This window comes from Periplaneta americana, chromosome 11, assembly GCF_040183065.1.
Source record: "Periplaneta americana isolate PAMFEO1 chromosome 11, P.americana_PAMFEO1_priV1, whole genome shotgun sequence".
Classification (NCBI taxonomy): domain Eukaryota; kingdom Metazoa; phylum Arthropoda; class Insecta; order Blattodea; family Blattidae; genus Periplaneta; species Periplaneta americana.
The window spans coordinates 132078006-132092442 of record NC_091127.1 but is presented as its reverse complement, the minus strand read 5'-3'; the positions used below and the strand labels follow the sequence as shown (position 1 = coordinate 132092442).

Genomic DNA, 14437 nt, shown 5'->3' with positions numbered 1-14437 from the left:
TATCTATCTCATCTATCTATCTCATCTATCTATCTCATCTATCTATCTCATCTATCTATCTCATCTATCTATCTCATCTATCTATCTCATCTATCCCATCCTATCCCATCCTATCCCATCCTATCCCATCCTATCCATCCTATCCATCCTATCCATCCTATCCATCCTATCCATCCTATCCATCCTATCCATCCTATCCTATCTATCTATCTATCTATCTATCTATCTATCTATCTATCTATCTATCTATCTATCTATCTATCTATCTATCTATCTATCTATCTATCTATCTATCTATCTATCTATCTATCTATCTATCTACCTACCTACCTACCTACCTACCTACCTACCTATCTATCTACCTACCTACCTACCTACCTACCTACCTACCTATCTATCTATCTATGTATTTATCTATCTATCTACTCACTTATCTATCTACACTCACTTATCTATCTACTCACTTATCTTTCTACTCACTTATCTATCTACTCACTTATCTATCTACTCACTTAGTTATTTATTTATTTATTTATTTATTTATTTATTTATTTATTTATTTATGTATTTATTTATTTATTCTGCAGGCGTGTTTGGGGCGCTGCTCTCCTGGAAGTGGTTCAGAGTGTTCAGCCGAGTGACCTACAGTCTGTACTTGGTGCAGTTACCCATCTATTTATATAACGTGGGCGTGCGCAGGACTGTACAACACTACAGTCCGCTGCAGATGGTACGTATTCCTCGACTGCAAGATCTGGAAATCAAAAACGTTTTAAGCAATTGAAAATAATAAATTATTACAAGCAATGAATAAGTAATGGAGTGAATGAATCGGTAATTACATGCAAAGGAGTTAATAGCACGTAACGAAATAATAACACTGAATAGAAACATAAAAGAGGAATTAATTAAATGAGGACTGAAAAATGAAGAAATAAACCGGACAGCATTAAGCTAAGTAAAAAGTGGATAACTAGATAAACTCTTGATAAGTTGGATTTTTGAAACTATAGAAATACCAAATACATTCATACATAAATCAGTTATCAAGAGTTCGTCCATTTATCCATATTTTTACTCAGCTGAGAGTCGTCACAATCTTCATCTACTGACTCTTCTACTCTTTCTTTAGGTTATATTAACTTATTGCACCGCACTTTATTATCCCAGATGATTTCATTTTGTAACTTGCGTAACATTTTTGGTGTCCAGAACATAATGTGGTGATACCATCTTAATCATTGCTTTTAATTCTAATTGATAAAACGTGTCCCTTAATTCTCAAATTCATTCTTATTTTTCATCTTTATTTCACCTTGCCGTGAAAAATCTACGAAGGTTAAGAAATTATAATGATTTCCACAGACAGGCCTAATAGTTAATCAATTTTGTATTACAGGGACTATTTTTTTCTGCAAGTTATTATAATAACATATAATAGCAAGTTATAATATTATTTTCATTACAATTAATTTTGTGTTCATATTTAACTAGAATATATCTAGTCCACAAAATCCGTGTTAAATATACTGACTCCTGTTCTTGTTAAACTAAACTTTTTATCAATTTCTGTAACATGAAAAACATTTTAATTTTGATTATTGAATCAATATATGGAGTGTCTCAGGAGAAATGTAAAATATACTTGAGGATAATGTAGTTTTGGTTAATCTACGTCGACATAACCTGATATTTGTATGTTCGAAATGTAACGGTTGGGAATTTAATGATGAGCGAACTTTATAATGGAGAAAGGTATAATAGACATATTTCTACGTTTCAAAACATTGTGATATAAAATTATTGAAAATTCTGCATTTTGTGTTCTTTCAATAAGTTTATTTCATAGTAAAGCAAAAAACTCGGTAAGAAAAAAAAATAATTACACAAGGAAAATTACTAAGGTTCTCTTCTTATGTATTCCATATATTGTAAATTCATATCAGGTACAGGTACCAGTTCTCTTTCCGATCTCAATGAAACACTTGGAAACTTGTCAGTTTCAGATAACATAGGGTAAACACGGCAACATACATAGCTAGATGAAACAGTAAGATTGAGAAAATATCGTCTGAATTCCTTAACAGCAGCCAATGCATTGCTATGAGAAAATCCATAAACAGAAAGCATGTCTGCATATTCACGACGCAGAATTAGTGAATTAAATATTCTATGTGTGTGTTGTTCTGGCGTTGCGGTGCTTAGATGTTGCCGTGTGCAAAGATCTGGCGTAACAAATCAAGTATAAGACAAGGAGCTGCAATACGTTCCAGTGTTTGTCCCCAACCGTTAGACTAGGGACATAGGTAGACCTATATCAGGTTCAATCGATGTAAATTGACCCAAACTGCATTATCCTGAAGTATTTTACATTCCTCCTGAGACACTCTGTTTTTAAATACTGTTTCTCTGTTTTGTATCTTCTGCTAATGTGATAGAGATTTCAATTGCCGTGAATATTCTTCAGCCCATTTTTGCAAGATAATAAATATTTCTACGAGAACTCATTCTGTAATTTAGACTTAACTATTTGCGCATAGTAGAATATTATATACGTCTTATAAAGTATTTCATTCTTAATATGTATAGATCCAACTCTTGTACATTGAGCATGGCAAACGATTGAAAATTGGAAGTAAACAGGGTTGCATGTTTTCAGTAATTATGTAACAATGTGTAAAATGTGCATTGTGCAATAAAATAAATTAGGGTAAGTTTGCCTATATCGCACCACTTTAGAATTTTTATAATTTTTATTGAACAATACAGTTTTTATTTTCTGTATTTATTTACAGTGATACATTCCCAGAACATTTACCTTTCATATAAAAAGAATCCTTGAATTTGATTTAATATTTCTTAATTAAAATGACATTTTCGAAACACATGTCAGTGGTGCCATTTAGGCAACTAGTTTCCTAAATAGCACCTGCGGTTTCTTAAATCGCACCTCTTTATCTACAGGGAACAGCTGGCCTTCTATGCCCAAGGTTGCGGGTTCGATCCCGGGCCAGGTCGATGGCATTTAAGTATGCTTAAATGCGACAGGCTCATGTCAGTAGATTTACTGGCATGTAAAAGAACTCCTGCGGGTCAAAATTCCGGCACATCCGGCGACGCTGATATAACCTCTGCAGTTGCGAGCGTCGTTAAATAAAACATAACATTCTACAGGGAACAGGATGAAGGAAAGCTTTTAATATTGAACATATTGAACAGTATTTAATATGAATAATGTAATAAATGAAAATTACAAGTTTATTGAAATTAATGAAAGAGAGTAATGCATCTTCAAATGAAATTGAAAAAATAAAGCGTAAATTACGTAACATTTAAACTTTCTGAATTCCTTTTTTTATTGTTACACATTTGCCATGCGCTTCATCAGGCAGTTCAGACTGTAAACTGCGTCACCTTTTCTCCACGATTACCTCTAAACCACCTAAGAACTGCTTCATGATATAGCTGTCTGAAATGATTTGAAGACAGAAACATCTAAAGGCTGGGCCTATGAGTATTATGACGAGGAAGCTGAACCAGGAGCATACCATTTTCCCGAGATATCTAGCTTCTAAATTTTTGGAATGGGTCGTATAGGTGGACATATAGAAGCAGCACTTTTTTCTATGGCAGGTTTGAGTGGCAAATAAAATATTTGAGCTATCCGATAAATAGTTCACTGTTGATGTAACCTGACTCAGAGCAAACAAATAACGATCCTGGAGGAGCACCAGCTGACAATGAAGGATGCACTGTTTGACGTTTAAAAGTTATCGCAGATGGCACAAAATACCTGGAGCGCTTGTACAACATACACTTGTTGTATTAACGTCCTTTTCACCACTTGATATTGCACCCACCTGATGCATTCCTAGTTCAGTTAAAATTTTTGGGGCCTTCTTTTGTACGGTTAGAATTGCTACAGTTGCTCATATCGCACCGGTGCGAATTAGGCACCTACAAAGTGGTGCGAATTGAGAAACTACGCCATAAGTTATTATTTCCTTCATTCTAGCCTATAATCACCACATGTTCGAAAATCCTACTAAGTTAAATGTTCTTTATATCTCTTTAAACGAATAAAATCTTAAGATTATGGATTCCTTTGCATACAAATCCGTTATTTAGTTACAAAATGTTAGCTAAATATACATCCACCTGAGCGATTATATTAGATACACTATCACCACGCTGCTGACACAAAGAAGTGGCAGAAATCAAGTGACATGGTAGAAGTTCATATGGTAGATTGTGACAATACCACTAGATGCCACATTACTACAGCAACTTGTTTTAAACTAGCAGTGGTGCGATTTATGCTACTCTACCCTACATATATAGAAATCTGCTTACTTTAATTTACATATAGATTTATGCGGTCTATATTTCACAGGCACTGTGTTAACATTGAACGATGTTACGCGCCAGTGTGACTTACATGTTGTGTCTAGCGCAGGCTCATAGATAAATGTTATTGAACGTTAAAAATTATTCGCACAGACGTAAAATGTTCTTTATATCTCTTTAAACGAATAAAATCTTAAGATTATGGATTCCTTTGCATACAAATCCGTTATTTAGTTACAAAATGTTAGCTAAATATACATCCACCTGAGCGATTATATTAGATACACTATCACCACGCTGCTGACACAAAGAAGTGGCAGAAATCAAGTGACATGGTAGAAGTTCATATGGTAGATTGTGACAATACCACTAGATGCCACATTACTACAGCAACTTGTTTTAAACTAGCAGTGGTGCGATTTATGCTACTCTACCCTACATATATAGAAATCTGCTTACTTTAATTTACATATAGATTTATGCGGTCTATATTTCACAGGCACTGTGTTAACATTGAACGATGTTACGCGCCAGTGTGACTTACATGTTGTGTCTAGCGCAGGCTCATAGATAAATGTTATTGAACGTTAAAAATTATTCGCACAGACGTAAAAACGCGTCGATTGAAAAAGGGGAGTAAGAGGGGATGTTATCTACCGCTGTGGGGCAATGGTTAGTGCGTCCGGGACCCAGGTTCAAATCCTGATTAGGACAAGTTACTTGATTGGATTATTTTCGGCGTTTTCTTTCAACCAATTGAAGCAAAATTGCTGGGTAAATTTCGGTGTTGGACCTCGGACTCATTTAGCCATCATTAATTCACATATCACCATCATCATCATCATCATCACCATCATCATCATCATCATCCATACAATAGCCCGGTTTAAGTTCATTGTGCGGCGTGCTGTACTTGTGCAAGAGCGCGTCTGTTTGGCTACTCAGTCATTCACAGAATAATAATAATAATAATAATAATAATAATAATAATAATAATAATAATAATAATAATAATAATAATGATTTATTTTAGCTGGCAGAGTTAAGGCCGTAAGGCCTTCTCTTCCACTCAACCAGCAAAAAGTGTATATACATATGCATGAACTTACAAAGAATCCAACAATTTGATTTAGATGAGAGTTACATGTATACAAAAGTTATTTACAAATTAAACAACAAAATACTATGAACTATTAATTAAACACTGAAATAAACTGTTTAGCAGAATTAAACTAAAATACGTAGAATGTTAATATATTTCAAATAATATTAGATAATAGAAAGAGATTATTACGAGACAATTAAAATACAGCACAATCAGGATGATGTCTAAAGAAAAAAGTAACAATGTAGTCAGTGATAGTTTAAATCAGTATGATTGGAGTGAAATGCTAATAAGGTTATCTTTTAAGCTGTTCTTAAAGGTGTTTATTGTCTTGCAGCCCCTAATACTTTGTGACAAGGAATTCCATTGACGCGAGGTGGATATTGTAAAAGATGATGAATAACAAGATGTTCTATGAAGAGGTATACTTAGCGTGCCACAGATAAGTGATAGGAGTGGTAAGCACAATAAATCTCAGGCTGTAGTGCAAGCCTTCTGTTCCTTCCTCCGTACAAGGATGTTATTAATTTGAATTACTTCTCGGTTACTTCCGTCCTTTGTGTACACCTTTGCAAGAAAACTCAAAATTATAAAACAGGGATTATTTACATGGAGTTGGAGCGAATAAATACTAGCTAAAACCCCTGCCGTTGGAAATATAGGGTGTTAAAAGGTATCCAATATTTTGGGAGGTGATAGTATGCATCAAAACAAGAAAAAAGTGTTTAATAAACATGGGACCTACAACACATACTTTCTCAGATCTGAACACTTTTTCATAGGAGGTGCTCAATGTGACGTCCACTTATGGAAATGCAGTTCTCTGTCCTACAATACAGCAGACTACCAGGTAATCATACCGTAGTTGATGGAATGCTGATACGCCGCAAGGAATACCGAAAACAAAAGTTTCGTTGCGGATGTGAGCTGGGTTCAGCAGAGATGGTGTTGTGAATTTTTGTAATCAGCATGTGTGGGCTGATGAAAATCCCCATGCAGTTTAAGAAAAAAAGCATCGACACCGATTCTGAATAAACGTATGGGCAGGCATTCTTGGCGATAGATTAAGGGCCATACGTGCTACCACAGAGATTAACTGGGGTTCGTTATCAAACTTTCTTATTAACGTATTGCCTACCTTGCTGGAGTATGTGCCATGTCAGCAAAAACTACAGGTGTGGTCCATGCATGATGGCACACCAGCACATTTTCTCCGCAATGTGCGTGAACACATGACGCTAACATTTCAGGACTGCTCGATTGATCGGGGAAGCCCCACACCTTCGCCTGTTCGTTCTCCAAACCTAAATCCCCTAGACTTTTGGTTATCAAGAACAACCAGGTCAATTTTAAAGAGTGTGTGATTCCTTACGCCGAAGGGCAGAGGAATGCATTGCCATGAATGGACGTCACATTGAGCACCTCTTGCGAACAAGTGTTCAGATCTCAGAAAGTATGTGTTGTAGGACTCATGTTTATGAGATATTATTTTCTTGTTTTGATGCGTACTAACACCTCCTAAAATATTGGATACTTCCTTAACATCTGTGTAACGATACTGATGAAATTGGGCATTTGTGTTACAAAGTTCGTACAGTATACTGAGAATATTCAGTAATAAAGCAAAGATTAATTTATACTTTGAAATAAATAAGAAATGGCAGGATAAGTAAAGGAAACTATTCAGATACAAATATTACGATTATATCACTGTAGGCGAAGGTGATTAGTGATTTAATTGAACACACATATAATTCTCTCGTTTTGTCCTGTTTTTTATTGTCTGAGTTTGTACATCCCTTTGTGCACTTCGTAAATCTTTTAATGCTATTTCTATACTACAGGGACATCATTTTATTTTTACTAACATTCTTAATATTAACCTGGCTATACCTTTAGATAACCGGAAACACAGTTTGCTACCCCCTTCCACCACTGGAGTTCGATGATCCTGGCGTAAAATACAAACAAATCACTTTACTAGATATAGGAGGGAAGAAAAGTAGTTCATCCATTTACGTAAACTAGGAAATATCGCTATTTTGAGTTCGATAATTGTCATGGGATTTTTGTTTAATCAAAATACAGTACTGTATTAAGAATAAGTGTTTTTACTCACGAACTGAGTTATCCATGCGAGCGTATTAATTATGCAGCGTATATTATCCTACTGTCTACAGCACTTTAGCGTACAATATAGAGAATGAAGTTTAAGTGAAAATTAATCATAATATGGGTATTTAAACACATTTTTTAAAAGAGTGGCCGTTCATTTCGATCCAGGCTTCAGTTCTTGTGTGCGTATTATCGCACTGCAGACTATTGCATCTAATTCCAATTACCAGTTTCGTCCTTCGTACTAGTAACTTATGTTGAAATAATTCTGTGTCTACTCTATAAAAGAGTACCTTACGTACTGTAAATTCAATCTTCACTTCCGCCCGACCTGCACAGATAAAATTACTCAGACATGCTATCTACTGTCTGTCCAAGTGGTTATGCCACAGGATCGTAGAAAGGGGCGAAATCACGTGACAGTTAATTACTTAACGAGGCCCTTTTATTTAAGTTATTTTAAGCAGTTGCATAATATTACGTAAACGTCCAATTCCTAACAGAAACTAATGTTTCAGAATAGAGCTAAGACATAATAGAATAAGTATATATAAATTTCAATTATAAGACACATCTGTGTCTTATGATTGAAATTTATATATACTTATTCTATTATATTACTAGGCATATCTGAAAGTATAAAATTAATTGTAAATTAGAGCTAAGACAACCCAGCCACCAGCTTTTAGAGAGGGGCGAGCAGAAGCAGGTGGGGGAAATCGGGATGTGACGTAGCCAAACGGACGTCAGTACCTGTGCGAAAATATGATTCAATATTGAAAGCTCTTTCGTCACTGGAAAACGCGAACATATTTCTGGAAAGTACTATACTCACTAATTCAGTGCTGTTTACTATATGCGGCCTTGGTTTTGTGTGGAGGACAGTTGGAATTTCATTAGTAGAAGGGCTGGGAGTGAAGTAAATTCAAAAACTCAGATACAATAAAAATTGAAGTAAAAATAAAATGATGTTCCTGTGTCTGTATGTATGTATGTATGTATGTATGTATGTATGTATGTATGTATGTATGTATGTATATGTATATATATATATATATATATATATATATATATATATATATATGCGTATCCATATTTCGGAACCATAGAGCAAAACGCGTACAGACATTGTTGTTATAAAATATCATTCCAGATTTTCTTCCTGTTTTATTTGTCGGGGTTCAATGGATAGTACGACACATTATTTGGAATTTTGATAATTTCTTTAATATGTTCTGTCCTCCATTGTTATTTGTATGTAATTTTCAATCAATGGGCGTTTTATCTGCTCAATAGTTGTGTCATTAAGTGGAATTTTTAAACTCACTCTTGATTTTACTCAGGAAGCTATTATTTAGTTTTATTTGTTGACATAATTTAAAAATTAAGACTGAAAATAAAGTAATAATGTTAACATGAACAGTAAACTTGGTTAATTGGTTTGTGCTGTTGCAGTTGGAGGTGGGGGAAGTGTTATGCGTCTTGCTGGCATCAACGGCGCTGACCCTTCTTGTCGATCTTCCCTTCCAGGAGGTGAAGAAAGTCATATGGACCCAGAGTAAGTACAGAATGCTGCCTTGAGAACTTCAGTATATTTTACGACTTTAAAGTATTGAGAGGTGAAAGTATCGTTACTTCCTTACTCAGGGATAAAATATTGCAAAATATATTTTTACTGTTATTCTTTATGTAAAACATATTTCATTTATTTATTTTTTTCATTCTTGGATATACTCTTTTAACACTTATATAATCACTGATGAACTCTTTTCATTCTTGGATATACTCTTTTAACACTTATATAATCACTGATGAACTCTTTTCGTTCTTGGATATACTCTTTCAACACTTATATAATCACTGATGAACTCTTTTCATTCTTGGATATACTTTTTCAACATTTATATAATCACTGATGAACTCTTTTCATTCTTGGATATACTCTTTTAACACTTATATAACCACTGATGAACTCTTTTCATTATTGGATATACTCTTTCAACACTTATATAATCACTGATGAACTCTTTTCATTCTTGTATATACTCTTTCAACACTTATATAAACACTGATGAACTTTTTTCATTCTTGGATATACTCTTTTAACACTTATATAATCACTGATTAACTCTTTTCATTCTTGGATATACTCTTTTAACACTTATATAATCACTGATGAACTCTTTTCATTCTTGGATATACTCTTTCAACACTTATATAATCACTGATGAACTCTTTTCATTCTTGGATAAACTCTTTTAACACTTATATAATCACTGATGAACTCTTTTCATTCTTGTATATACTCTTTCAACACTTATATAATCACTGATGAACTCTTTTCATTCTTGGATATACTCTTTCAACACTTATATAATCACTGATGAACTCTTTTCATTCTTGGATATACTCTTTTAACACTTATATAATCACTGATGAACTCTTTTCATTCTTGGATAAACTCTTTTAACACTTATATAATCACTGATTAACTCTTTTCATTCTTGGATATACTCTTTTAACACTTATATAATCACTGATGAACTCTTTTATTCTTGGATATACTCTTTTAACACTTATATAATCACTGATTAACTCTTTTCATTCTTGGATATACTCTTTTAACACTTATATAATCACTGATGAACTCTTTTCATTCTTGGATATACTCTTTCAACACTTATATAATCACTGATGAACTCTTTTCATTCTTGGATAAACTCTTTTAACACTTATATAATCACTGATGAACTCTTTTCATTCTTGTATATACTCTTTCAACACTTATATAATCACTGATGAACTCTTTTCATTCTTGGATATACTCTTTTAACACTTATATAATCACTGATGAACTCTTTTCATTCTTGGATAAACTCTTTTAACACTTATATAATCACTGATTAACTCTTTTCATTCTTGGATATACTCTTTTAACACTTATATAATCACTGATGAACTCTTTTCATTCTTGGATATACTCTTTCAACACTTATATAATCACTGATGAACTCTTTTCATTCTTGGATAAACTCTTTTAACACTTATATAATCACTGATGACCTCTTTTCATTCTTGGATATACTCTTTCAACACTTATATAATCACTGATGAACTCTTTTCATTCTTAGATATACTCTTTCAACACTTATATAATCACTGATGAACTCTTTTCATTCTTGGTTATACTCTTTTAACACTTATATAATCACTGATGAACTTTTTTCATTCTTGGATATACTCTTTTAACACTTATATAATCACTGATGAACTCTTTTCATTCTTGGATATACTCTTTCAACACTTATATAATCACTGATGAACTCTTTTCATTCTTGGATATACTCTTTCAACACTTATATAATCACTGATGAACTCTTAACTTACTGAACAAATAATAACTACTTCACTGCAATAACATTATAAATTTTAGTGGTCTGTTACATGATTGACTAGTTTCGATGTGGTCTGCGTCATCCTCTGAATCGTAGTGAGTTTCAGCGCTGTCTTCTGGTTTATTGTTGTGGTGGGGTGTGTTCACGATTGTGTTGAAAAGGGCGTGTGTTTTGAAATTCTGTTGAGTGTTCAGGATGTGTTGTGGGTATGTTTTTGTGTGTTTGTAAATGTGATTTCATGTTGTTCTAGAGTGTCAATTTATGGTTTTTTGGTACTTGCCACTCTAAAACAATATGAAAAATAAACACATCCACAGCCCATTCTGAACACATGCCCTTTTCGATATAAACATGAACACACACCACCACAACAAGAAGCCAGAAGATAGCGTTGGCACTTACTAGGATTCTGAGGATGACGCAAACCACGTTGAAACTAGTCGATCAGGTAATATATTACCAAAATTTGTAATATTAACACAGTGAAATAGTTATTACTTGTTCAGTAACTTAACAGTCCATCAGTAATATTTTGTTACCATATAATCTATCTTTGTGCCACGTAAAGATTAATTTTTGGTCCTACAGAATTGATCTGTTATGGTAACAAGGTTATTACAGAAGAAAAATTCTCTCCGGTGGTTATTAGAGGAGACAAATTAGCTCCGATTTTAGAGAAGGAAAAACTCGCTGCTTGTAAAATGGCAATCGACTACTGTGCGTAATGAACTAACTCTCCTTGCACGCAATGTGGCAGCCAGTCAGACAGTAACCACTACGCCAGACATTTTTTATTTTTGATCCTGTGCTCGATACTCAACGGTAAGACGAGCGGAGTTCTGCTTTCAGACATGAGGAGGTCACTTTGAACATTTCATCTGATAAGTGAACAGACCGCTTCAAGTGATAACTCTGTAATTATACATTTCCGGACCCATATTGTAATACACTTTCTTCTCTCTGTATGACGAATCGATTCCTGAAGTTTTGCCGTCGTGTTTTGGTACACCCTGTATAACATGGTTTATATTTTTGCTTTTCAGATCCAAAAAAGGCAGCAAAAAGTGATTAAACTAGACCTACAAGACTATACAAGAAAATAAACATGAGTGTGTTGAAAGAGGACGAAAATTCGTGTCCTATGTGATGATTGAGGTGATTCAGCATCCAAATGCAAACAAATTTGGTCACAGGATTAGTCCAGCAGAACCTCAAATGTACATCATTCAGTTACATTAGAAGTACGAAGGCAACACATAGTATATTTCAGGTGTTAACATTGTACGATCTAGAGTGTCCACCACCAACCATCCACCACCCATCACTATTTTTAGTTATTTTAAATTTTCATACTTATAATATACTTAACGAACCCGGAGGTTCATTGCTGCCCTCACATAAGTCCGCCAGGGGTCCCTATCCTGTGGAAGATTAATCCAGTCTCTACCATCATATCCTACCTCCCTCAAATCCATTTTAATATTATCCTCCAATCTACGTCTCGGCCTCACCAAGATCTTATGCTCTCCGGCCTCCCAACTAACACTCTATATGAATTTCTGGATTCGCCCATACGTGCTACATGCCCTGCCCATCTCATACGTCTGGATTTAATGTTCCTAATAATGTCAGGTGAAGAATAAAATGCATGCAGTTCTGCATTGTGTAACTTTTTCCATTTTCCTGTAACTTCATTCCTCATCATCTTTTGAAAATTTAAAGAGAATGAATATAGGGCTACATAGTGAAATCGATAATTTAGCAGTTTAAAAATTATGCGGAGGTACTTTGTATCTGAAAATACACTACTATTGTAAGAATTTCGACCTAACATTCTGTTCATGGACGACTTGCGATTGAAGTACGTTTACAGATGTGCAAACAAAGCTAGCTTACAAGTTTGTTAGAGTAGTAGTGTTTAAGATTGTTGTGTCAGCATTTAAACAGCGTGAAAATTAAAAAAAATTGTTAAAAGTTAATTCGATGGTGTTTGCATAAAGGGAGATTAGTAATAAAAATAAATTTGAGTTAAATTAAAATTAAACATCGGATCCTTATTGCAAATAATTTTCCACAAAATAATACACATCGAATGGTAGTAGGCTATTCCTTTGCTTTTTTCACATACTTGTAGAATTTAACTTGTATATTCCTCCGGGAGTAAAAATTCACTTGTACAAAAAATGACTTAATCCTCTTTATCCGAATACCACCGAACTTTAGCTCTGAAAATAACTAACGAGTGTATAACGAAGAATGCATGGGTAATAGTGCTTAAAATGACACAAATATTTCTCAGAAGGTGATTATGGTCTGGATGATGTATATGTCATTCGTCAATTGTAATTACAATTGTAATTTCTCTTGTTTCTGAACAGCGTTTTCTGAAGACTTCTTTCAGCAATTATTGTAAACAAGCAGAATGCTGTTATAGTTTAGAGGCGATTATTTGAAAGTGGATGTGTCACAACTCAATTATCGGTGTTTTCACAGCCGTAGTCCATGAAGTTTACTCTGTCAGTTGTCTACGTATTTATGATATGAACTTAAAAAATTACATGCTAGCAGCTATTTCACCTCTTAACCCTTTCTAACCCAAATTAAATTTACAAGCAATCCATGTTGAAACAAATAGCTGTATTAGGACCAATTCAGTGACCAAGTTACGGGAGTGGCAACATTTGAAACAAAACTATATTGATGAAAATGTATTGAAATAGAAGTTATCCAGGAAAATTTACCTTCATATGTAACACACAAGTATATAAATGCTATAAAGTTAATTATTGCCATATGGTATCTATAGGTAAGAAAGGGTTAATTGATTATCATAGTTGCTATGCTACTTGATTATAATTTGTTCCATAAGTCTGACAGGCGATGTAAATGTTGCCGGTACAGGAGGAGAAGTGTATAATTGATATTCAACTATTGACAGAGTTCTCATTCCACGCTTATCTTAAAGTTAGGCTCTGTCATTGGTTCAATAGCAATAACCTTTTCTTTCTGCCAGTAGCGTGCCGTCAATGGACTAGTAGGACTAGCCTAGTCCTCTAAGTATCATCAGCTTATAATAGTACATTATGCAACGAGCCTATAATGATAGTAATTAAGAAGCGAGTATGGATGTTTATGAAACGAGCGCAAGCGAGTTTCATAATTTTCATACGAGCTTCTTAATTACCATTATAGGCGAGTTTCATACGACTTTTTATGCTCGACCGTATTTCTAACTTGAAATTACCGGTATTCAGATGTATACATTTTATTTGTATCTGACAAGATCGGAAGTGACTTTGTTCTAGGTCGTGAATTGTGAGATGTGCGCAGACGCGAAAGTATTGATTTTTTCCGAGGAACAATAATGTCATTGACCTTCATGTAATCCCGTTAAAATTGATAATATTATAATATTATAACCTTGATTATGGAATTCGACATTGAAAAACGAGATGACAAATTGAATTTATTTGAA

At 34.1% G+C, this 14437-nt stretch overlaps 1 protein-coding gene across 2 annotated transcripts in view; it reads left to right on the top strand.

The window, feature by feature from the left end:
• LOC138709339 (nose resistant to fluoxetine protein 6-like) overlaps window positions 1-12884 on the top strand; it is a 61785-nt gene extending 48901 nt beyond the window's left edge. Inside the window, exons 12-15 of one of the 2 annotated variants that reach the window (XR_011334914.1) lie at window positions 588-730; window positions 5790-5910; window positions 9023-9125; window positions 12006-12022. Coding sequence is in view for 1 of the 2 variants with exons in the window: in XM_069840039.1 (XP_069696140.1) it covers window positions 588-730; window positions 9023-9125; window positions 12006-12034 (275 nt within the window). In the remaining variant the exon portion in view is untranslated. Of the gene's footprint in view, window positions 1-587; window positions 731-5789; window positions 5911-9022; window positions 9126-12005 lie in introns of both variants that reach the window. The other variant, XM_069840039.1, reaches the window with a different exon arrangement.
• The last annotated feature ends 1553 nt before the right edge of the window (window positions 12885-14437 follow it).